This window comes from Panthera tigris, chromosome D3 (assembly GCF_018350195.1).
Source record: "Panthera tigris isolate Pti1 chromosome D3, P.tigris_Pti1_mat1.1, whole genome shotgun sequence".
Lineage (NCBI taxonomy): Eukaryota > Metazoa > Chordata > Mammalia > Carnivora > Felidae > Panthera > Panthera tigris.
In genome coordinates, this window is record NC_056671.1 from 2,662,366 (window position 1) to 2,687,261 (window position 24,896).

Sequence of the window (24,896 nt, forward strand, 5' to 3'; positions counted from 1 at the left end):
GGAGGAAGGAAGGAATAGTTCCTGTCCTCCGAGCACTCATTCACTCTGCGCTTAGAGAATTACCCCCGTGAATAAGTGATTAATCAGTCAATCACGACTATGTCTTTTGATGGTGGTCAGGCCTCTGAGTGTGGTGTACAGGGGGTGCACTGAACAATTCTGGGTGCATCATTCACACACTCAGAGTGGGCCATCCTTGAGGTGTGCGGTGCACAGCCTTCACAGATGTTTGAGATAGTCCTAGCCCTGGCAATGATGATTAAAGGAGATCACGTGGACACAGAGATGGCTGTGATTGTTGACCATTTTGTGGCTGCAGAACCTGAGGCTTCGGGAGATGAGGTGTTGGATAACATAAGTCGTGCCAAGTCCGGATTCCCTCCTGGGGGCAAGTCAGTGCCAAGTCCGTTGTCTCAGCCACTCCGTGTCACAGCCTGTGGCCACTGTCTGAACTAGAGTGTGTTCGTGGTGACCAAATGGCCTTCTAGGCTGGTAAACTCCCAGTGCGTGGCATAAACTGTTACGAGGCCGTTGGGTAAGAGCCGTCTGAACCTATGAAGCCATAGGTAAAATAAGACACAGTCGGTTCCATTTCCTCACGTGACACCGATAACAAACATACCTCACTGCTCGTACGAGAAGATCGGACCTCCTGCCGAAATCCTTCCTCCCTGCAGCTTGGGGAGATTTTAGTAAGTCACCCATCATGCCCAAATCCAAAAAGGCAACATTGACTTAAAGTTTATCTTTAATTATATTGAAATCACAAGGCTTACCAGAACGTATTGACATCTACACCAAGAAATTAATTGACATTCTATTAACCTCAACCAGCAAATTAATTCCTCAGCCCCAGACCCTGAGCACTTGAAGGCAGAAGCAGTTACGTATTGATCGTAGGACACAGTGTGGCTTGTTTGCATGGCAGTTTACCAGCTAAGCCTCGAGAAACAGAGTCCTCTCTTTCGTACGAGGAATCAGCTAGATACATGTTTGAATTCTTTTTTATCGCAAAGGAGTCGAGCATCCGAGCCTCTCAGGGCTTGTGTTTGTCATGTCGGATGGCAGTTGAGAAAACCATTAGTGGAGCGAACAGTGATTGTCACTCTCCCTTAATTATCCTGTTCGCATTTTCAAATGCATGTGGAACCTTCCTTCTACCCTGGCAGTTCAGCTTCAAGAGATCGTGGCCAGATGAAGAAGAACGCACTTCCTCTGTGACGAGGCACGAAAATCTTTCATCGGGACACCAAGAATTTCATTCCAAACTGTCTTCCTCTGATCTGTCTCCTGATGGAGCCTGCCGACGTGCGGTCTGAACAGAGACCCCCTCTTAGTACGTTCTCTCTTAAACAAACAAGTAAGAACGAAGGGAGTGGGAGTGGAAGAAGGGAGCAGCACTGAGTTCCCAGATGTAGCCGAGGAAAGCTTTTTAGCGTAACAACCCTCCAGGGCAAGGTCTAGGGGGACATGCCGTCCCGGGTACAGTTGTCAGTTGGACGTCGAAGGCGGAAGGTGCTTCAAAGACAGACCGTTCCCCAGTCCCCAAAGGGGAGACGGAGCTAATTGTATGTAATCGGTTCGCTCACCTCCCTTCCGGCTCCACCCCGCTCTGTGACTGTGACCCTGGTGTCCTGCCCAAGTCACAGCCCGGCTTCGCCAGAGACACTGAGCAGAAAGACTGTATGGCATCGTAGTTACCTGCTCATGCAGCCAAGACGTGATCTCAATCTCGAAGAGTCAGCAGCCCAGGCAAGAATGCTAATGTGTCTGTGGCGTACAAATTGGATTTTTTTTAAGTAAAAAACTCCCAACACAAAGAAATAGATACAAAGAAAATAGCTCTCCGTCTCTGAGTATGCTCAGGAAAACGTCCCGATGTGGAGACAAAAGTTGCTTTACTCTTTTTTTTCCTATGTTTGCAGCAGCCATTGTAGCTCCCGTCCGGGAGACACCCTCAGATGGGGGGGAGGTGAGTGGGGGCAGCTCCAGGACACTTCAAGGTCATTTCACTTTCAGTGGGATTTGCTTTTCTTTCCGGTTTCCGATTGAAGACCTTTGGGGCTTCTGATTCCCCATCCCCCCCAACGGCTGCCTCCCTTTTACTTTGAAATGTTGGAAGCCCTTTTTCACTGAGCTAACAGGCATGCTTTAAAGATCGTTTAAAGTCGATCTGGGGGCGCCTGGGTGGCTGGGTCGGTTAAGCTTACGACTTCGGCTCAGGTCATGATCTCGCTGTTCATGTTTTCGAGCCCCGCGTCGGGCTCTGTGCCGACAGCTCGGAGCCTGGAGCCTGCTTGGGATTCTGTGTCTCCCTCTCTCTCTGCTCCTCCCCGACTTGCACTCTGTGTCTCTCTCTCAAAAATAAATAAAACATTAAAAAAGTTAAAAAAAAATAAAGTCAACCTGTAAAATAGAGGCTGCCGCATCATAGTGAAAGTCACTATAAATGAAGCTTGATTAGGAACCTACTTTTTACAAATGAAGCTTAACACAAAATATCAGGTGACTTCACCTTAAACATGCAAAAGTTGTAACAATGGCTTTATTCTCAGATAAAGATGGAAATCTGTACTGATTGGGAGGGAGAGGTCACCTTTCAGAAAAAACCCTCAGTTTTGGTCAGTTTCGAAAAAGTAACCTAGATTTTCATGAAATTGCCTCGAAGGCTTATCTTGTGCTTTGGTGAGTGGCATCCTGTGTTTCCGAAGTGCCTGTCTCCTCATTGTCCCTTGTCCCTTTTCTCTCTTTCAAACGCTAACTTGTTTGATTCTGCCACGTCCTGGTTTGTCAGTCCTTTTAGGCGTGAATCAGACAACCCCAGCGGCTGTCTCCAAGATTCCATTCACGGGTTTTATTAAGTATGACGTCCTTTCCAAGACGGGACATATCCCGGTGGCATCTGCGTGCCATTATGTCATGTGTATGAATGGCAGTCCACAGTGACCTCTGTGAGGGACGCTTAGGATGCAAATGTTCAGCGAGGAGAGATCGTCGTCTTCTGTCAACGGCACGTCACATCACCCTGTTCAGATGCAGGGAGCCCCCCATGGTTATTCAGGTATCTTCTCTGCTTTTAGGGGGTAATCGTACCCTTACTTGCTGCCGGGACAGGTGGGCCATTTGCTTCGGCGGCTCTGTGGTTCTCGGGAACGGTGACTACGTCAGCGGTGTGTCTGTTCCTTGCACATCTGCAGGAGTGGGTGGTAGCCAGTGGAGGTGGTCGTGGGGCTGGAAGACCTTGACCGTCAGCGGAACAGAACAGAAGTTCGTGCACACGCCACCAGAGTCAGCCCGCAGATTTCCCCCGCTGTCCTCGAGCCCAGATGTGTCTCCCCTACGGCCCTGTTTCTCTCGCGTCTGCCCGGTCTGCCCACATTGTCTCTGGTCCACCTCTGGTCCCTTCTCCACGGGACACTCACGGTGCTGTTTTCAAGCCATGAACCTTTGCTTAAGACAGTTCGGCGGACTCTCACTTAGATGAGAAGGACTCCACGGCTGCCGCAGCAGGTGCGGATGTCCCGATGTGCCCCAGGATGCCCTGAGCACAGGAAGCGTCACTTGTGTTTCTAGACCAGGGCACGTTCATTCGTGGGTTGACTGCCGGACCCCTAGAGCCCCCATATCGGACCCCAGCGGTGAGCCCCTCCAGGGAATAGCCACATGCTGACACACGGGCTCTACGAGGCACCTCTGTCATCAGAACAAGTTACAAAAGAGCCGTGATTGCGCCGTGGGAAGCATCCAGGTGCAGATCGGGAATTGCTTGGTCAGGAAGACGGTGGCCATGTTTCCCGGAGAGGCCTCGTCCCTTCTTGGGCCGACCTCCTGACCACCACCTATCTGTGGGCTGATTTGAAGAGCCCTCCTTCCCCTTTCCCACTGCAGACCCACCAGCATCCCCTGGTCAGGAACCCAAACCGGGCGATCAGATAGAGGGTGGGTGTGGTCACAGATTTCAGGGGGGCTCTCCCACCTTCCCCTGTGGAAAGAGCAAATAATCACTGCCTGCCTCCCTCCACCCCTGCCGAAGCACCCGTGCCTTGACAAGTATCCCCACCTTTGTTCTCTCTGCCCCCACCTTCGTCCGATTGACCCCGCTCTCAGAGCTTGACCTAGAGGAGCTCATTGATTGCTGAAAACAGGGGTGTGGCTGACAGAGAGCACTGGAACCCCGCCCGATTCAGAGAAGGGTGCCTAGGGGTCTCGGACCCACGGCGGGGCTGTGCTTCTCTTTGGGGAGCACAGGGCATGGTTTGGCTATCACTGTCACTGGAGTTTGGGCAGGGCCCAGGATGACAGACGTCCTGCCGTGTGGGGCGTGGCTCCACACAAGGAAGCATTTGGCTCCTTACCCTGTTCGGCATTCTGATGTCCCGTGGACACTCCTGTAGGACTCCTAGCTCAACTCATCTCAGAGAGTGTCCCTTTTTTGTCACTTTCCCCCCTTTACAACAATCTATAACTTGACTTAGCCTACTTTTCCTAGGTCAGTTAAGATCATCTTGTACTTTTGTTATTACCTTATACACATAAATCTGGTCTATGACTTATTCTCCTAATTGCAGGATTTATTCCAGGGCCGGTGCATACACCTGTCTCTTTCATTCTCCTGTTTTTCTTTAATATGTTTTTTTTAATTTTTTTTAAATGTTTATTTATTTCTGAGACAGAGACAGAGCATGACTGGGGGAGGGGCAGAGAGAGAGGGAGACACAGAATCCGAAACAGGCTCCGGGCTCCAAGCTGTCAGCATAGAGCCCGACGCGGGGCTCGAACTCACAAACCGTGAGATCATGATCTGAACCGAAGTTGGTCGCTCAACCAACTGAGCCACCCAGGCGCCCCTCTCCTGTTCTTCTTAATGTAGAACAGTCTCACATCAACACTTAATTCCAAATTTATTCATCTTCGGTGGAAATAAATATTTGACTACCTCATAATGTCACCCACTGAAGATGTCCCCAAGCATTTGCACATTGAAATAAATGTTCTTTTATTGTTTCTAAAGTTTTATTTTTGTTTTTTTAAGTGTTTATTTATTTTGAGAGAGAGAATGAGAGAGGGAATCCCAAGCAGACTCCTTGCTCCACACGGAGCCTGACATGATGCTCTATCCCACGATCGTGAGACCATGACCTGAGCTGAAATCAAGAATCTGATGCTGAGGCGCCTGCTCAGTCGGTTAGGTTAGGCATCTGACTTTAGCTCAGGTCATGATCTCAAGGTTCTTGAGTAGGAGCCCGACAGTGGGTTTGTTGCTGTCAATGTGGAGCCTGCTTGGGATTCTCTGTCTCTGTCTGTCTGTTTCTCTCAAAATAAATAAGTAAAAAACTTTCCAAAAAAATTAAAACTGAAGAGATGCTTAACCGACAGGGCCACCCAGACGCCCCAAGATCGTAAAGCCAGCTTTTACGTCCGCTTCCCCATCACCCAGCACAGTATCCAACAAGTACCAGGAATCCAAGGCCTCTCCCTGGATGGGTGGAGGGAGTGTGGGAACGGGAGGAAGGAAGCCCTGAGGTCAAAGGAGGGGAGACAGCATGATGTGGTCCAAGCTGTGACTTTCCCATTTGTCTTTTCCAGAACGACTCTGGTTAGCAGACCTGAGAGGATTATAAGGTAGAAACAGAGGACACGAGAAGACAAATTTATGGTGACAAAAATCTCATTACAAAGTACATACATTAAAGGGTCTATGCATATTTTACTTCCTAATGAAAGGATTTTATTCTGAGAATGCTAATGAAAAAGTTAGGAGAAAAGACATCCGTAATGGAAAACTGGAATACTGGCGATAATGTCCAAGAAGAAACAATTTGAGTAATATCCTTATTTGAATCTGGAAAATGAGATGTGGAGGAGGGGAGGGGGAAGGAGGTTCCTCTGCTCGGGAGAGACATCCGGTAACCCCGCGTCTGCGTCTGGCCCAGATCTCCAATGTGCCACCGCGGGCCACCGTTGGCTGGGTCTGGAGGATTCCTCCGAGCGGAGCCGGCGAGGCCGAGGACCCGGTGTGATGGCCCCTTTGCCCCTTCACTCTTTCGTCGTTTCTCTTGCCAGGCTGTCTCACGTAGCATCTGCCAGCCGCCTTTGGTGTTCTCCTTGCCTCAAAACCCCCTTCAGTTTCCCTGGAAGACAAAGCCTTGTGTGCAAGCCATTTAGGAAGGACGTGTCCCGGGAGACAGGGGGAAGAGAACAGAGAGGGAGAACCCATGCACGTGGAGGGCAGCTCCAGCCCGACCCCGGGGTGGGGGGGACACTCTGGAGTGGGCAGGGTGGCTTTGGACACTCAAGAAAGAAAGGTATCTGGGGAAAGTCACAGGTCAGGGTCGTCAGGAACAGCAGCGCTCACCAGCCAGAGGTGAAGCGCGTGGGAACGACACAAGGGGTGAGGAAGTAATTTCCGCCCTGTGGTAAATGACTCTCATTCCCATGACCTCTGGGGAGTGTTCTGAATTGTTGGGGGGCGGGGAGCGCATCTCAAATTATTTTCTAAGTTCACAGACACTTAGACACGAGCTTCACCTTCTCTCTGGCTTTCCTTTTGATCTCAGAAATGTCACCCAGTTATCTTTGAGAGTACCGTGTCGCAGAGCCTATTTGGAAATGGAATCTCTGGGCTTCCCCCCGCCCCTCACCCCACCAGCTTCCCCCGGACGCTCACGCCGGAAGCCAGGTGCCCACGTGGGGGCTGGCAGTTCAGGCATTGACATGCGTGGACTTGCGTCTCAGATGCTTCCTTCTAGATCATTCTCTTACTACCAGGTCCGTGTCTATGTGGTTTCTCCTCCCTCCGATGGAGGGTAGGCTCTCCTGTCTAGAGCTCCCGTTTCCAGGTCTCTGCTTGGATTTGTAGGCACATCATGGAACTGAAAGTTGGCTGAGGACCCTTTTTAAAGGCAGCCTGATGTCCAACTCTCTTGTCACAAAAGTGTGCCAGCTTTGCTTGTCCGGTTTGTCTGAGGCATCTGGTCTCCTGGTGTGGCGCACTGACCTGTGTTTCCCCCGGGGGCCGAGAATTGCCCTCCTGGATCTTCATCGCTGCTCAGCACACCTGTCTTGCCCCGGAGAACGAGGTGGGGGAGCCCAGCACACGGAGATCAAGAGTAGGCATGCCCACTCACTTCTCCCGGTTCCTTCTGCTGTCAGCGGGGCGACCCTGCTAATTTCTTGGCCTCCTTGAACCTAGCTTTTCGTCTGCAACTGGTAGTGAATCGCAGCTCTGTATTGGTACACCGTGAGGGCTACACGCATGCCATAAGACGTAAAAAGCCCTTAAAATCACTGTTTGGGACATGAGAGCTACTCGGTAAAGGTTAGTTGTTTGCATCATTCTGGAAAGAGCTGCGACGATCCGAAAGTGAGACTTTTTCTTTCGAAAATGGTGCCCTTTTTGGCCTCGGGATGTGCTGAGGTGGTCTTGCAAAGCCTCAAGCTTCGTTTTCTTTCTTGGGTTTCTGAGCCGTGTGGCCCTGAGGGTTGTGGTCACCGTCTATGCCTGAGAGCCTGGTTATCTGAAAGGGCATTTCATTTCCCTTAAATGTTGGGAAGTCTCCAACTGTGCCTTTGTCCGCTTGAAGCAAGGTCTTCTTAGCGAGAAGGTTTAGATCTTGAACCCAGCACACAAAAGCGACCGCGTGAGGGAAGGTTGTGGAGGAATGGGAAGAAGTCTCCAGGCCAGGGAGACGTGCTCATCTCTGGAAGGAGGACAGGCTGCAGAAAGGGGCTTCCCAACCCAGATGGAGGGAGCCAGCGTGCAGGGATCTGAGGTGCCCGTGCGGTGAGGGGCCGCGTCCCCACTCTGCTCCCTGCCACTTATCAGCCGCAAGCGAGACAGGACAGAGAGGCGGCCTCTTGGCTTTCCTCTGCTGGTAGCACCCACGCAGGCAGAAGAAACTAAAACCATACGTGGTCCCCGTGGCCAGAGGCTGGCAAGTCCCCAAGTCTGATGGCGCACGGAGCGTGTCCACGCAAAACCTTCGCGACTCCACAGTATCGCCCTTTGCGTGGAGCTCACGCACGGAGCGCATCCTTGTTGCCCGGTGTTTGATTGGCCTGGGGGGGGGGGCAGGGGACGAGGGAGGCTGCAGGGGTGGCCTCTGGACACGTCATGCTTCGCCACCCCCTGCGCCTCCGTGGCTGGCGTTCTTTTCCTATCGTTCCTCACCCTTGTGCTCATGGGCATCTGAAACCTTCTTCACAGCTCCCCTGTGCCTTCACTAATTTTTCCAGGCATACCTTCCAAATCCACTAACTGAATACATTTTATTTCTAACACATCATTTCCAGAATATTTCCCAGAGCTCCAGTATCCACATAATTACACTGTGTCGGTTGTTCACAGTCTTGCTGGCGTGGTGGGGTCGCCTGGATAAAAAAGACGGACAGGTGGAAGGAAGGAACAAAAGGAGAGAGAGAGAGAGAGAGAGAGAGAGAGACTCAGCTGGAGTGGTGCCTGGTCATCGGTTTATTTACAAAGCTCCCCCAGCAGTGCTTACGCACAGGCAAGACGAAGACCATGGCTTTAGGCAGATTGTACGAGCGCTCGCGTCACCTACTGTGCTTACGCCCTGTAACACAGTAGACTCCATTCTGATGAGTACCGGGCATCAGACACTGCTGGGCACGACTTGGTGCAAAGCAAGCATCGGCCCCTCTTCAGGACACTCACGGTTAAACACACAAACTGCAAAGGTGCAGTCCTTAGCTTTACACTTCAACACGAAGAAGCGGTCAATATCGCCAAGTAGGCAAGCGTCCTGCAATCCCGCACGCGTTAACTATTTGCAAAAGTATTAAAATGCAGATTTCCACCGACCCACCAAGACACGCAGGACGAGCTAGTCTAAAGCTAGATCACCATGTGCAGAATTTACAGGAGAGACTACCAGGAACGTGCCCCAAAGCCCGACTGCATCAGAATCACCGAGAAGCCCGTGCGAGCCAAGGAATCGTTCGAGAAAAACACACAGTTGCACGCAGTTTCAGAATCCACGAGTCTGCTGTGGTCCCCGGGTTAAGAATTCCCAACAAAGGGAGTTTTTATCACCACATCAGAGAGAGGAGAGTCCGCTCAAAAGTGACCGTGTTTCTTTCACATCTCGGCCAGGCAAGGGACCTAAAAGGAAAAGAGAAAATAAACTTTATAGAGAACCGGGCAAGGTTACTGAATGAGTAAAACTAATGAAGTACGTAGAGCCCTTTTAAAGTTCCTGGTGTTGCTTTTATGGCTAGCTCTTGCCGAACGGGAAGAATTTACATCCGTGGAGAGGTTGACAAAGGCTTTTCTGAGTAGAGTGAGCTCCGGAAGCGAGGGTGCGGGCAGTGGGAGCGGTGAAATCCAGTGTCAAAGGAAGCGAGGACTGCGGGGTTTTGCTGGACGTTAGGTCACCTGTGAGGATGCGGGACAGAAAGCCGTGTATACGGCAGGGTCCCCGCTCCGCTGTAAGGTGTCCGCTGTGGCGTGGGGTCCCTGAACATTCTGTCCTGTAGATCTCGCTCTCCCGTGAGTAGGTGGAGAAGGCAGGGCTCGGTACGGCCGCAAGAAGGACACGCCGTCTCAGGAACGGGGAGGAGACGCCAGAGTTCTCGTAAATCCCAAACCCAGAAAGGTGTGTTCAGCATCCTGACCGCAGGATCCCTCTGCCCGTGGACACGCCAGGGGGAGGCTCCAGCCAGGCGGTGGCTGACTCTTGATCACAGCCACCGTTTCTCAGAGTTACGCTTTCTTGCAGAGGTCGGGAGAGAGGGAGTCCTGTGGGGTTTCCATACTCGGTGCCGTATTTTCCCTGATCACCGCTCACCGTCCGCTGCAGCTACTCCTGCCGCTGCCCCTGTCCCTGTCCCTCCCCCTGCCGCTACTCTTGTCCCTGCCCCTCCCCCGCCCCTGCCACTGCTCCTGTCCCTGTCCCTGTCCCTGCTCCGTGCCAGAGCTGCTCAAGGAGAAAGTCAGCCTCTGGGGTTCAGTCTGGCCTCTTTCCTTTCCTGGGATGGCTCCTTGATCTCACTCCTCTGTTCCTTCTCACCCCCCCTTCCTGTTTCTCCTCCTCCTCCTTTTCCTCCCCCCTCCTCCTCTTCCCTCCTCCCCCTCTTCCTTCTCCTCCTCCCTTCCTCCCCTCCCCTTCCTCTTTCTCCTTTCTTCCCCCTGCCTCCATTCATTATAGCTGCCCCTATTCCAGTATTCCAGCCCATCCCCTACTTTGAGAAGAAAGCCCCCGGGAAGCCCCACCATCTGCCTCTGAGCTTCTTCTCGGGTCTGATGGTGTGAGACACATGTTTCAGTAGCTCTGTGTATAGAAGAGGACAAACCTTGTAGTCCTGAGTGTCAGGTGTCAGTGGTCATTTTGCAATTACGTGACATCCGAATCTTCGGAGACGGATCTGACAGGTGAGAGTTGCGTTGGCCACTGAGGCTTTAAAAGCATCTCTCGTGGCTGCCTCCCCGGCCAATCCTTCCCTGTACCCTCTGCACTCTTCCCTCCCTCAGGGAGTGGCCAGCCCCACCCCTGCCTTTCTTCCACCCATGATATACAAGAGCAGGCATTTTGTGAAAGCAATCTGTGAAGAGGCAGAGGAGGTGGCCGGTTAATTAAACTGATACAAACAGTGGCAAAGACCACCCTGATAGTCTCACTTGGTTCGTTTCCAGACGCATGTTTACAGGCGAAAAACGTGTAAACACTAATAATTGCTACGATTACTCCGATCCCCAAGTGACATCCGGCCGCTTCTCCTGCCTATCAGCATGGCCCCCGTGGCCTCACCCTCCCGTTCTTGCCTCACCTCTGTGTCTGTGCAGCTCTGTCTCCCCCCCCCCCACCAGATAGCAGAGCCACGTCTCTCTCCCTCGGACACCTTGAAAGTTCCGGGCTGACCGTGGCTCTGGAAAGTCCGATATAAGCAGCCTGTAGATTTCGGGGAGTGGGGGAAAGAATCCTAACGATGATGAGGGGATGAGGCGAGAGAAAGCATTTAGGAAAAGGAATGCCCGCTGTTCACGACTCTCCGTGAGCACCTGCTCAAACACAGGGAGCGGTGATGTCTCAGACCAGCCCGGTGCCACGAATCACGGTGGACGTGGCATGTCTCTTTGACGATGCGTCTTGAGACGCCCTTCACGGGGACGATGGGAACACACATGCGTGCACGAGGACGCACGTGCGGAAATGACAGGTGCGGCCCAGGGCCTTCTGAGCGTCACCACTCGCCAGTCTCTCAACGTTGCTCTTCTCTGCTTCTCTCTAGTGTGGATGACGCCTCCGATGAAGTCATGCAGGTTGACGTACAGATAGAGGAGCCCAGTGACCCGCCGGCCACACAGCTTGTCACGTGGCAGGTCGAGTATCCAGGAGACATCACGTCTGACTTGGGCGTATCCAAGATCTACGTGAGTCCGAAGGACTTGATGGGCGTCATACCGCTGGCCATGGTAAGAAGGTCCCTGCCTTGGGCTGTTAATACAGAACCCAAGGGAAAGAAAGGCTCCAGGCTGCCCCCCACACCTGGCGGGGAATTGTCAGAGAACCAGGAACCGGGGGTGGGGGGGCGGGGGGACCTGACCCACGAAGTCTGCTGCACAAAGCTGAGTCTCAAAACCGTGTTCTCTCTAAATCATAGTCTGAGAATATTAGTCACAAAATCATCAAACTCCAGGTATTAGATTTGGATCTTCATTATATGGAAAAATATGGATCATTTAATAAATGTGCTTCCATCATACAGTGTAGACTTTAACAATCTCAAATACATCCGCCCCCAGAGACCACATCGATCAAGTGTGAGGGGAACGTCGCAGGTCGCACGGCAGACGCCTACCCCCTCTCAAAGCTGCAGCTAGCGTCAGCCACGCAGGAAAGCCACGCCGGCTTCTCAGTTCTTACGAGCTACCGATTTTCCCGGGAAGCCATAAATCCAGTTTGAATGTGAAATGCCAACCTGTTCGTGTTGGCAGCTAGTTAGAAGTAAATAAAACACGACGTAGGAAAGAAGTTAATGGTATTCCATTCTTAGGTTACCTATTTGGAAAAGATTAAAGACGGTGAGTCTGTCTACGTGTTCTTTAGGGTTCATGAAACAGAGATGAGCTTTTCTCCTTGGAAGGACCAGCCCCTGGTTTCTGTGTCACGCAGTCCACCGCCTGTGGGAACACCCGTCCTCCGCGTTCCCCTAAGCGAAACACGCACATGCCCCGTAGAGCCCTGCCTGTACCTCGGACTCTTCAGGAGCCCCTACAGAGGAACGATACCTTTTTTAATCGTGAATTTTCACAGCGCAAAAGCTTGGGCATGTTGGTCTGCCGACCATAATGTGAGCTTTCCCCTGTTTACAAAAACTACTTTTCCTGTCGGATGTAAAACATGAGTCGACTTATCCACTGCCTGCCTGGTGTCTCCTCCACACCATCTATTAGAAAATATCGACAAGTGTTATTATATACGTAGAGAAAGAGCATTGGGAATCAATCTTTCGATAAAAGGTAGCATGGACAGTTGCCTAGTGACGGCAGGTTCCTTATTATGCCATTCGTTAGGAAATGTAACAGTTTGGGGTACGTCCTTGATAAGGGCTCCTTTTAACTTTGTTTTGTGTGGTTTTTTTTGGAGGCGCTAAGCCTCCCTTGGTGTATCTTTCCACGTGTGAGGGTAGCACTCCTTTGGTTAGGCTATTAGTGAGTGGTTCTATTACTGGGGATGGCAAGACCATTTATCTCGAACAAGGAATTATTTGAATTTGCTCCTGTGCAGCACCTTTGATCAAATGAGCTCTTTGCAGTACTCAGCACGGCTTCTGTGGCTTTGCTCAGCGTAGGTTAGTGTCCTGTTCGTTTCCCGCACTCAGCGTTTCTCCTGCCTCACGTGTCCCTGACGCCCCCATCACGTATCCCCAACCCCACCGTTCCCCGTAACACACATGAATCTCCACTCCGACAAGGCGCCTCTTGGGCCTCTGCTGGTCTGTGACCATTTCATCTTACCCCGCCGTCTAGCTACGATGGGTGTAGTACCGTACGATCGCGTGATGAGACAGCCAAGACCTAGTCGTGCCTTTCTCCATTTAGGAATTGCATTTGTTTGAAATCAAGAGGGCTCCTCGCCCACCCAGCCTGCTCTGACCCAGCCAGTAGTGGCTAAAATCCAGATGCGTTTCTTTTTTCACATGAAGGAACTCCTAAGGTTAGTGGTCTGGTTTCGGTGTGGTGGCCCATGCCTCGTTCCTTCTTTCTTTCTGCCTCGGTGGTTTGAGGGCATGACTTCCATCCTCATGGTAACCCTAGGGTCCAAGATGGTTGCCGGAGGGCTGGCCAACAACATATCCATGCTCGGTAGACCAGAAAAGGTCAGAAGTGAAGAAGCTCAAAAAAATGAGCTTTCAAGAAAGAAGGATCCGACACAGTATTTCTGCTTACATCCAATCGGCACGTAGTCGTATGGCCGTACCTCGTTGGAAGGAAGGCTAGTTAATCTCCATTTTAGCATGGCACGTTGCTTAAACTCTGTTGCAAGGAAACAAGAGGAAAATGAGTATTTGTGCAATATTTGTCACAATCCTCCTTCATTTCCACTTGAGGAAGTGGAGACTCATCTTGAGCACCTGTGTGTGTTTTCTGTCTTGATCTTTAGGAAACCCCCAGGAAGCAAAATAACATAACGGAATCAGAGCCTCCACTTGCTAGCTATGCAGACCTGCTGATTTCACTCACGGTGCCTCCGTTTCCTCATCTAAAGGGGGAGAAGAGATAATACTTACTCATAGGCTATTAGGAGGCTAAGATGATAACTCAGGAGTGCTTGGAACTGTGTCCAGTCCAGAGCAAACATACAATAAACGGTAGCTGTTATTTTGTTCATTTAACCCCTCGATGCAAAGGATAGACAGCGCCCTGACAATAACGTTGTAAATTCTTCCTGGAAAGGGATTTGGCCCCGGCCGCCATATTTCATGGCGTAAAAAGAGTGGTAGACACTGTGTACGTGCTCACTGATTCTTGAGCCGAATTGAATGAATTGTAAGACCACTTTTGGTCTGATGACGTTTTACCAGTGATCTCGGAATATCCTCCTTTGGAGCTAAGGGTGAAGTCTTCAGGGTCCTGACTCCCCAGTTTTTTATATTTGGAGTGTTCTGAGTCCCCCTTCCTGAGAAGGGGGCTTCATTTTACCTTTGACTCGGTTGGGAAAAGAACTCTGGCCATTTCTAGAGACATTGCCCTCACCACACGGTCGTTTTGCCGCTTCATTTCACTGCCACTGTGTCTTTGTTCAACATGTGTTCGTTGCGAGATATTTGAAGGAGATCTGATATCCATGCGTCTATTCATCTGCATCACACGTTCTTGAAATATTAGAGAAACGGAAGGAGAGCCAGCTCACTGGGACCATGACGAGTGAGGAGAAGGTGCTCTGGGCTGAGATCGTGGGCACCGGGCGCTCACAAGCTAGAACAAGGGGGTGGATCTTCAAATGTGATTTGGAGCCTCTGCAAGGCTCTCAGCAGGGTGTCACCTGGACTGATGTATGTGTTTAGAAGAACGCTCCGGCTGTAGGTGGAGAGTAGATTTGGAGAGCCAGAGAGATGTCAGAGAGAGTTAGGGCCTGCACCCTGGCTGCTGTCCAATAACCCGGATCTAATGAGCTAGGCGTTTACTCGTCCCTCACCTGTCCTGTAAGAGTGTGAGCAGCCTGGGGCTTCTCTGATGCCTCCAGGGAGTTAGGACATAGCCTCCCTGTATCCCCAAAGCTATTGACCTCCTCCCCATGGCCTCAGAATAATAACAAACTGTGGCAGCCAGCAGGAATAGGCAGAGGGGCAGAGGGAGGATGTGTTCCTTTCCGTCGAGGACGGCCTGTCCCTGAATACAGCGCCTGTGCCCCGAGCCCGCCAGCCCTGAACTCAGCCGAGTGACCACCTGTAGCTGCGGGGGAGCGGCGAGAGTGAGCTCTATCCCAAGAGGGCATGTGTCCAGCTAAAAGCATGTGACGGTGGGAGAAGGAAGGACAGACACTGACGCCATCCTGGACGGCCCCAGGAGACTGCAGCCAGGACAGTGGAGACATGGCAAGGTGGACACTTCCAGGTCCGTCTTAGTGGGTAGGTGATTGGACTTTCCCCTGCATTGGGGACGGGTGTGAAGGAAAGATGGGGGGAAAACAGGAGTCTGGGTTTTAGGCTCATCCAGAAAGCTTCCCCTGTGTCTCCATGGTTCACACACAGACCTAAAATAGGTAAGAGATCTCCTATTATGAAATAGCCTATGGTTTACATTTTTGCACAGAGATCTTTGCACACAGCTCCGACTGATTCCTGCACATACTTTTGGGAATAAATTCAAGCCAAAGGATGTGAATCAAATGATATGCAATATTGTAATTTTTCTGATAACAGTCGCCAAACTGCCCTCCGGTAAGTTTAACCAATATAATTCTACCTGCTGTGTATGATGGTACCCATTTCCCTATGACTCACAAACTTAGGATATTAAAATCTTAACATAGGCAATTTATTAAGCAAAAATGATACCTCGTCGTTGCTTCAGTTTTTTTTATTGCTGCCTAAATTTGCCCTCTTTTGGTTCATTTGCAAATTTCCCCATCAAACGTTTGCTCTTACCCATTTCCTTTCCCTATTGGGAATTTCATTTCTTATGACTTTGTTATTAAAAAATCTTTTTTTTTATTATGGTAAAAACACGTCACATGAAATTTACTGTCTTAACCACTTCTAACCGTGCAGTCCATTGGTGTTAAATATGTTCACATTATTGTGCAACAGATCTCAGAAACTTTCTCATCCCTCAGCCCTGAAACCCTCTCCGCCATCCACACATGAATTCCCTCCTCTTACCCCCAGCCCACGGACACCACCTTCTACGTTCTGTTTCTGTATATGAGCGATGCGGACCTTTTGATTGACACATCACTGCACGTATTCTCCACGATTTACCACTTGCCTTCTAATCCCACAGGTCGTGGGGTGTAACATGCAGAAGTTTGGGGGGTATGTAATTTCCATGCAGCCACATCCACAGACCTTTTCTGTAGTAGAAATCCCCCTCCTCCCCCTAATTACCACCAAGAGGAAAAACAGGCCTGTTTCGCTTGTTCTTGTAAAATCTCGGAAATGAAAATACCCCCGCACCGTGCATTTGAACGGAGAGAACTGTAGTTTTCCGAAAATAATGCTGAAGGCAAATGCAGTTGTGACAGCTGATACTGTTATTAAGGATTTAAGATCCATTTGGGGTGGGGCTCACGGCCCCTCCATTCTTTGCGTGACATACGATTCCATCCCCAGGAAAGCTTTGAAATGAGACGCGGTTAAGTACTAACATTCAAAGCTAATTTCCCAAAAGACGTTTATTTCTTACTCGGTGTTTTGCCCATTTTTTCCCTGATGTCTACAGCCATAAAACCTTTTTTTTAAAAAAAATCCACTCATGTATTTCTGTGAGTTTTATTACATTACTTTTTTACGTTCAGGAAATGATGCCTTACGATCTTGTAGGTAGATATATTTTTGTCCTTAGGAAGAGAATCCTGAGGAAAAGGTCATTAAGCGTGCATTAACATTAATGCAGTTGGTGCACGTCTGTAACTGCTTGTCAGTGTCTGATTCTGGAAAGAAGTGTTTGCACTTCTTAGAAGAGCTGGAACGTTCTGGGTGGGGGCTGGGGAGGGAGGCTCCGGTTCCTCAAGGCCTTTCAACATCCTTCTCTCCTACCTGCCTCCAGGGTCTGGGGAAAACAAGTGTTTTGGGCTTCCGCCCAATAATAACTGATATTTATCGGCGTGAATGCCGTACGGGCTAGTCCTTGAAAACGGTAGCACGTGCTCTCAATTCCGAAGTAAAACTAACATGTTTTGGATCCTGCTGGGTGGTGGCTGTCCGGATACTGTAGTTGTGGGCGCTGCTCTAAGTCTGGGAATACAGGTGGGTGGTGCCACTCTCCTGTGGATGGTAGGAATGTGCCTCCTCTCTCGGGCTCTTGATGGGGCTCCCACTGTGTGCCGTTCAGCCTTGACTGCCAAGTGTTAGTCATCGGAAGTGGGGTGAGACTTTCAGCAGGACATAATCAGGGATACAGTCAAGTGGAACATCATAATCTGTGCAAACCATCAGAAGACTCTCACCCTAATGAACCATTTGGCGATGGTGACATTCTGTGATATTTACAGCGATGTGAGGGTGTAGACGTGTCTCTAGATCCTTGGGGAAGGCCAGCAGGGTTTTTAAACAAGATCAAAGAGTCAGCTGTGTCCTGTGCTCCTCATGAAGTACAGTATATGACCTTAAAACTTGCTCTGATGAGAACACAGATGCATCTCATGGGTCTCTGTAGAGCCCATTCCCCTGTCACCTCTTCCGGGGAGTCTTCCTTGATCCTTGTTGACTCTTCCGCTGTGTCCAACCCACGATTTCCTCGTGCACGGTGGGGACAGTAGTCAAGTCACAGGATGCAAACACTCTTGAGTTATTTTTGATGGTTGAGATCACACCATCGGCAGCTGTAATAGGTAAGAGTCATAGAGACAACACCCTAGTGCATCCCTTTACGTACCCTCTGTGTCCTCCTTCGTTCCATCCTGTTCGAACCCCACCTAAGCCCTTCCGACCTTCAGGCCCCCTTCCAAAGGAGAAGCGGCTAGATGCCAGTGTACTTCTCCTGACTCGCTGGCGATGCCACACTCAGATGCCTTCTGCTTCTTAGCGTGAATGGGGGATGTGGTCGCCCAGAGAACCGCAAGCCCGAGCGGTGAAGCGTAGACCTCACCAGAACCTTCACTCCCCTGACTGCTGCTCAGCTCTCGTCTTACGTGATTCTTGGCATTATGAGAAAGTAATCATCAAACAGCGCCTTCCCTCCTTGTCTCATGTACCCCTTCTTAACTCTCTGATCAGGGCCTGTCCTCCTGAATCAGGAGACCATTCCATTTCCATCAACCCAGCATGCAAAGCTCGCCCGCATTTTGATGGCCATATAACTTACTACATTGTAAACATTCTGATGAAATGCATCTGAAGCAAGCTTTCCTGGATCTAATACCCTCTTCTCCATAAGCACAGCTGGCCCTTGAACAACACAGGTTTGAACTTCACAGGTCCACTTAAAAGGGGAGGTTTTCCAGTGAATACAGTCCAGTACTATAAATGTGTGTTCTTTTCCTCATACTTTTCTTAAGTATCTTTTTCTTTTTTTAATGTTTATTTGTTTTTGAGACAGAGAGACAGACAGAGCACGAGCAGGGCCGGGGCAGAGCGAGAGGGAGACACAGAATCCGAAGCAGGCCCCAGGCTCTGAGCTGTCAGCACAGAGCCCGACATGGGGCTCGAACCCATGAGATGATGAGATCATGACCTGAGCCGAAGTCGGGTGCTCAACTGACTGAGCCAGCCAGGCGCCCCTCATTATGCTTTTCTTAGTAACGTTTATCGTGTCTAGCTTGCTTTATTGCAAGAGTGCAGTATAATACACAGAATACACGGAATGTGTACTCACTGACTATTTATATTACCATTAAGGATGTTGGTCACCAGTAGGCTGTGAATAGTTAAGTTCTGGGGTGGGGGAGGTGTCAAAAGTTATATGTGGATTTTCGACTGTGCAGGGGTCGGTGCTCCTAAGCCCTGCGTTAAGAATCAAGTGAAAAACGAAGTTTTGGGGTGCCTGAGTGGCTCAGTCGGTTAAGCGTCTGACTTCGGCTCAGGTCATGATCTCGTGGTTCTGAGTTCGAGCCCCATGTCGGGCTCTGCGCTGACAGCTCGGAGCCTGGAGCCTCAGATTATGTGTCTCCCGCTTTCTCTCTCCTCTGCTCATGCTCTGTCTCTCTCTTCTCAAAAATAAACATTAAAAAAACTTTTTAGAAAACGAACTTTCTTTTTATCGGCCCACACTCTCGCTGATCTTCAGGACCTTCACGACTTAGTCTCCTGGCATATCCTCCTTGCCTGCGTGTTCTCCCACCAGCCCAGGCCTTCTTCCTATCGGCACACCCCGCAGAAGGCAGGGTACCGCCCCGTCGTCGATGCCCAGAGAGCAGCCTCACCGCCCCCTGGCCTGCACGCGGAGATAGGGTAACACAGGGTCATTTGTCCCCCGCCACCTCCGAAGCGAGCACAGGTAGCCTTTCCCTGCCAGTCACCCGCCACGGGCAGAACCAGAGAAGAGGCTCCCGCGTTACAGTAGGAAACTATCTTTCCTGGCTCCAGTAATGACATTTCTTTTTATGTTTGGCATGAAAGCGGATTCTTGGCTCTTTTTTGTTTGACTTTTCATGGTATTCTTTTCCTGTGTCAGCCTGTTAATTAATATGCCAGATACCCTCTGTTGTTTTACTCAGACTTTTTGAAAATTCAGTCACACTGGATAGCACACCCCTGCTTTCATTTTTAGACCTTCTCCACCAAGTGCAAATTAAGTTGCTGCAATAGCCCTTGAGGAAATTCTCTGCTTTCAAGAAGCGTTCTCGCTTTGTGCTTGGTGAATAGGCATGGCCGCCCCAAAGAGCGTTCGCAATAGTGACACCAGATGCCTGATGCTAATTATGTACCGGGCACGACACTACATTCACCCCTCTCCCTGTCTCCCATATCTATCTATCTATCTACCTATCTGGAGAGAGACAGAGAGAGACACAGAGAGAGATGCCCAGCACTGGCTTGAACTCATGACCCTGAGATCAAGAATCAGACACTTAACCGACTCAGCCACCCAGGTGCCCCTCCTTCTATATATTAAGGCATTAAATTCCCACAAGGCCCCGGTGAGGCTGCTTCCCTCCCATTTCACAGATGCGGGAGGGCACACAGTTGAAGGATGCCCCAAGCAGTCCAGCCAAGAAGCTGAACTGGAAATAGATTCCAGACGGATGGGCTCCAGAGGCCGTGCTCCCTCCGGTGCCCGCCACCGCCCTCCTTGTGAAAACAGGGTTTGGACTGCTGATCAGTTCAGTATGCAAAAGGATCTTTGGAAGATGCCAATCCACAAAACATACTCATAAAAAATATGAAATTGAGAAGTCTTACTGAAATAGGAAAGGCGTCTGAAAATGAATTATTTATCATGCACAAAGCCACTGCCTTTTCTTTTCAGCCCACTCTGGGGCCTTTGATGCCCCTAATGAGGCGTCCTCTCCGGAGGTGATTTATAATGAGACGGTGGCGGCTGAACCCCAGCGCCTTTAAAGCGACGTCGCACAAAATAAATCAGAGTGTGTCTGCTGTTGCTGGTTTCCGTGTGCTTATCACAGCCCCGGCTCGTGTACAACCAGTTGCTGTCGGTGTGCAGATATGCTCGTGATGTAACTCGTTTTGTAGGCGCTCCAGAGAACCGTCCATCCCTGCAGTTCCTGGGCTCCCGGGCTGTGCCGAGCACTGGCCTTTGTGTTGGGGATCCCGCAGAGCTCACATCCCACTCAGGGGAGCGGCTGGCAAATAAGTAAAAAAAAATCATTGAGCAAGAGGAATTCCAAATTGATCTATGCTCGGCAGGAAATAAAACAGGGTGTAGCAAGGTGAGCCCTTGGAGGCTGGAGCGTCACTGCGGAGGTGGCATTTGAACTGAGACAGAACGCCAAGAAGGATCCAACGTGGGAAGATCTGACAAGAGCTGGCTTTCCAGACAGAAGGGAAAGTGGTTGCCAAGACCCAAAGCAGAGGCCAGTGTGGTGCGCCTCCGGATGGAAAGGTCGAGGGAAGCGGGGGAGTAGTAACTGGAGACCATGAGGTCTGAGGAGGCAGGCTCTGGATTATGTAGACCCTCACCAGCCATGAGGTGTGCGGAAGGATTTCTCATTTATCGTGTTTAAATCTCTTCTGATTCATGATCTACTTTTAAAATATCGCTCTGAATACCAAAAGGAGAACAAAATTGGGGGGGGGGGTGAGCCGTGGAAGCAGGAAGACCATGCTGGGAGCTCCTTTGATAGTCCAGGCAGAAAGGGCTGAGGACTGGGTCTATGGAGATGATGGCGGTGTTGAAGACAAATTAAAGACCTCGGGGTGTACTTCCTAAGTATGGCCATTGAGACCTGGTTAGAGGTAAGACCAGGAGTTTGTCTGAATGGGCGAGGCCAAAATGAGTCTAGAGTAGACAGTACTGATAGAACTTTCTGCCTTGATACAAATGTTGGTTGTGTTACCTGAGCCACCCAATATGGCAGCCACACGTGGTCATTGAGCTCTGGCAACATGACTAATGTCAGCAAGTAACTGAATTTTTGTGTGATTTAATTACGCTTGACCCTTGAACAACACAGGGGTTAGGGGCACCAGCCCCTTGCACAGTTAAAAAATCCATGTATAACTCAGAGCTCCACAGAAACGTAACCACTGATAGCCTACCGTTGACCAGAAGCCTAACCAATAACATAAACAGTTGATTGACAGATTGTGGATGTTCTGTGTATTATACACCGTATTCTTACAATGAGGTATGCTAGAGAAACGAAATAGTACTACAAAGACAAGGAAGAGAAAATGCATTTACAGTACGATACCAGATTTATCAGAAAAAAAATCCATGTACAAGTGGACCCACGCACTTCAAACCTATGTTGTTTAAGGGCCAACTGAAATTTAGATTTAAATAGCCGTGCATGCTAATGGCTCTTGGATTAGACAGCACGGCTCCAAAGCTTTGGCTTTGTGACAGACACGGATGGGGTGGCTGAGTGTCACCAAAACTGTCCGTGGAGGTTGGAGTTTGAATTCCATGTAATTTACACATGTCCCCAGGAAGTATGCTTTTTAAATGGCTTTCAACCATTTATGAATATAAAGACTGTTAAGGCGATACAAAAACCTAGAGTTTGTGGTATGTAATTTTTAAGGCCATCCCTGGTCTACTGTAGACATAGCTTTTCTTTTTTCTTTTTTTTCAAGTTAGTTAACATACAGTGTAGTCTTGGCTTCAGGAGTAGAACCCAGAGATTCGTCTCTTACCTATGACACCCAGTGCTCATCCCAAGTGCCCTCCCAATGCCTATCCCCCATCTAGCCCATCCCCCAACCCCTCCCCTCCAGCAACCCTAGTTTATTCTCTGTATTTGAGAGTCTCTTAGGGTTTGCCTCTGTCTCTGTTTTTTTCTTATTTTTCCTTCCCTTCCCCTATATTCATCGGTTGAGTTTCTCAAATTCTACATATGAGTGAAATCATATGATATCTGTCTTTTACCAACTGACATTTCACTTAGCATAATACCCTCCAGTTCCATCCATGTTGTTGCAAATGGCAAGATTTCATTCTTTTTCATTGCTGAGTGGTATTCCATTGTGTGTGTGTCTGGATATAGATACAGATATGGATATGGATATGGATATGGATATGGATATACTATATCTTCTTTATCCATTCATCTTGATGGGCATTTGGGCTCTTTCCATACTTTGGCTGTTGCCAGTAGTGCTGCTATAAACATTGGGGTCCATGTGTCCCTTTGAATCAGCATTTTTGTATCCTTTGGATAAATACCTAGTAGTGCAATTGCTGGATCATAGGGGTAGTTCTCGTTTTAATTTTTTTAGAACCTCCATTCTGTTTTCCAGAGCAGCTGCACCAGTTTGCATTCCCAACAACAGTGCAAAAGCGTTCCCACTTCTCCACATCTGTTGCTTCCTGAGATGTTAATTTTGGCCACTCTGACCGGTGTGAGGTGGTATCTCACTGTGGTTTTGATTTGTGTTTCCCTGATGATGAGTGATGTTGAGCATCTTTCCATGTGTCCGTTGGCCATCTGGGTGTCTTCTTTGGAAAAGCGTCTATTCACGAGAGAGCCTTTTCTTAGCCTTCAGGAGGTTGACAGCGGCCCTCCTCTGTGGTCCAGTCATGATGTAAAGCTTAACCTCCTTGAAGGAAGGGATCCCTAAAAAGAAAAGCAATTTTGAAAAGCATCGTTGCACGAGAAAAGTGTGCGTTTCCCGCTGTGCTGCACTCAGTGGAGGGTCCCCACGAGACCCAGGTCAGTCTGAGCGGGTGGAGGGAGCCTGGCTCCTCCCTTGAACCAGGCGCCCCCACCTCGGGCTTGGTGCTCAGCCCCGTGCCGTGACTTCCCTGTGCCAGTAAGCCCTTCTGATGGTTCGACCCCTAAAGTGCGATGAGCGCCTTCCACCTTGTCAGAGCCCTGGGAGCTCCCCACATCCCTGGTAGTTATTCTTCCTAAATCTGCCTGAGCATCCCTCCCATTTTTTGATTAACTTCATCTTCCTCTTAGGCGATATCCCCTGGACAGTGGCAGACCTTGCCAGTGGTACAGCTGCCATTAACCTTCTGATTAACCTCATTATCAAAGAGTTGAAGAGAACTGTCCACAAAGAGAAATGGACGCCGATTTAAGAGCATGATTCCAGCAAATTCCCAGGTTCAAGACCCAACACTTTCTTGCTTCTTAGATCGTTTCCCGAAGGCTGGCTCGCTCCAGTACCCCCGAAATCTCGGCAACTCCCAGCAGGTGAACACCTCTCGCAGTACAGCCAGGTCGCATGCACGTGCCTGAGCATTGCAGGCTGCACGCCGGCTGCCGAGCCCGTGGCGTCTCTTGTATCTTGAAATCTGTTAGATTTCTCTCAGTAGAGACCCCCTAAACCCAACATCAGGATCCATGTGATTCTGAGATACCACCAGCTCCACCTGGCTTCTGTGTTAGCGTCAGTTAGGCTTTAGGCATCCCGTAGCCGGTGGTCAGGATCATGTCAGAAAGCAGCCTGTGTCAGAGGCTGCTTTGTCTCTTCTCTCCATGGTACTTCTTGAGACCCAGTGCGTCATACGTTGATTTTGTCCAGCATATGAAGACCAAAGCAGGGACACTGCCTGCGGAGTTGACGCTGCGTCTGCAGCCCCTAGACCCGCGTCTGACCACAGGGGAAGCTGGAGACACATCCTGAAGTGGAGGCTGAACCAGATGGAGCTGAATTCACATCCCTGAGAGTTCGTGAGTGTGTGGACCTCGGGCAAGTCCAACGACCTCTCTGTGCGTTACTTTTCTCACCTGTAAAGTATGGATGAGTTCTAGGATTTCTACTTCCTGGGGGGGTGCAGGCTTTCCTGAGAGGCAAAGTGAAACGTCTGGCACGGGGCCTGGAAGTACCTGGCTGTCAAATAATTACGGCCACTGCGGTTATTAGTAACAACAAGAGAGAAGGTACATTTTGGAATATCTGCACAAAAAAGTTGAAGCGGTTAAGTGCTTTTCTTCTTATGTTCCTCTGCAAGTTTTGCAAGAAATTAAGGAAAAAGCCATGTCCTGAAGAAATAACAAGACTCAATTAACCTACCGGTTTTGAAATAATTTAAATTTAAATGGGAACCATGGCCGTGTTTCATACGGCAGTCTCCGCTGGCCCGGTGGACAGGCACAAGATACCGGTAGTGAATCCGTTAGGACTTTTCAAATCCAGTCCACGCTGGTTTTATGCAGAAATGAGAACTTACGGGCCCCCTGGGTAAGGTTGCATCCATTTGGCTACATGACACAGACATAGAGACCGCCGAATACAATGGCTTTAGCAATGGTGGAAGTTCATCTTTTGCGCGTGAATTAAGTCCAGAGGTAGACGCTGTGTGTTGAACCTGGTGGCTTCCTCGGGCACCTGGGTGTGTCTTTCTACCAGGTGACTCCATTCTCAAACTCGCCTTCTGGTCCAGAAAGGCCGGTGGAGCTCCAGCCATCATGTTGGAGCTACAGACTTAGACATAGCATCAGAGCCCGCGTCCTGCAAGGAGTCACCATCGCATTGGTCCCTGTAGTCAGTCACATGACCATCCCTGGGGCTGGATGCGGAGGCTCCTGTAGAACTGCGTCAACCTATAGCCTGGGGATGTGCACTCCGCCCAGAACCCAACGCCTCCCCCATCTGGAAGCATCTTCAGGGCAGGAATGGAGCATTAGTTGCCTTTTTAGTAA

The 24,896-nt window shown here is 49.9% G+C and overlaps 1 protein-coding gene across 1 annotated transcript in view; it reads left to right on the forward strand.

Moving 5' to 3' along the window:
• The window catches only part of LOC107180358 (transmembrane protein 132D-like), a 279,778-nt gene that overhangs the window by 174,967 nt on the left and 79,915 nt on the right, over positions 1 to 24,896 (forward strand). Inside the window, exon 3 of the mRNA XM_042962802.1 lies at positions 11,248 to 11,431. Coding sequence (XP_042818736.1) covers positions 11,248 to 11,431 — 184 coding nt within the window. The remainder of the gene's footprint in view (positions 1 to 11,247; positions 11,432 to 24,896) is intronic.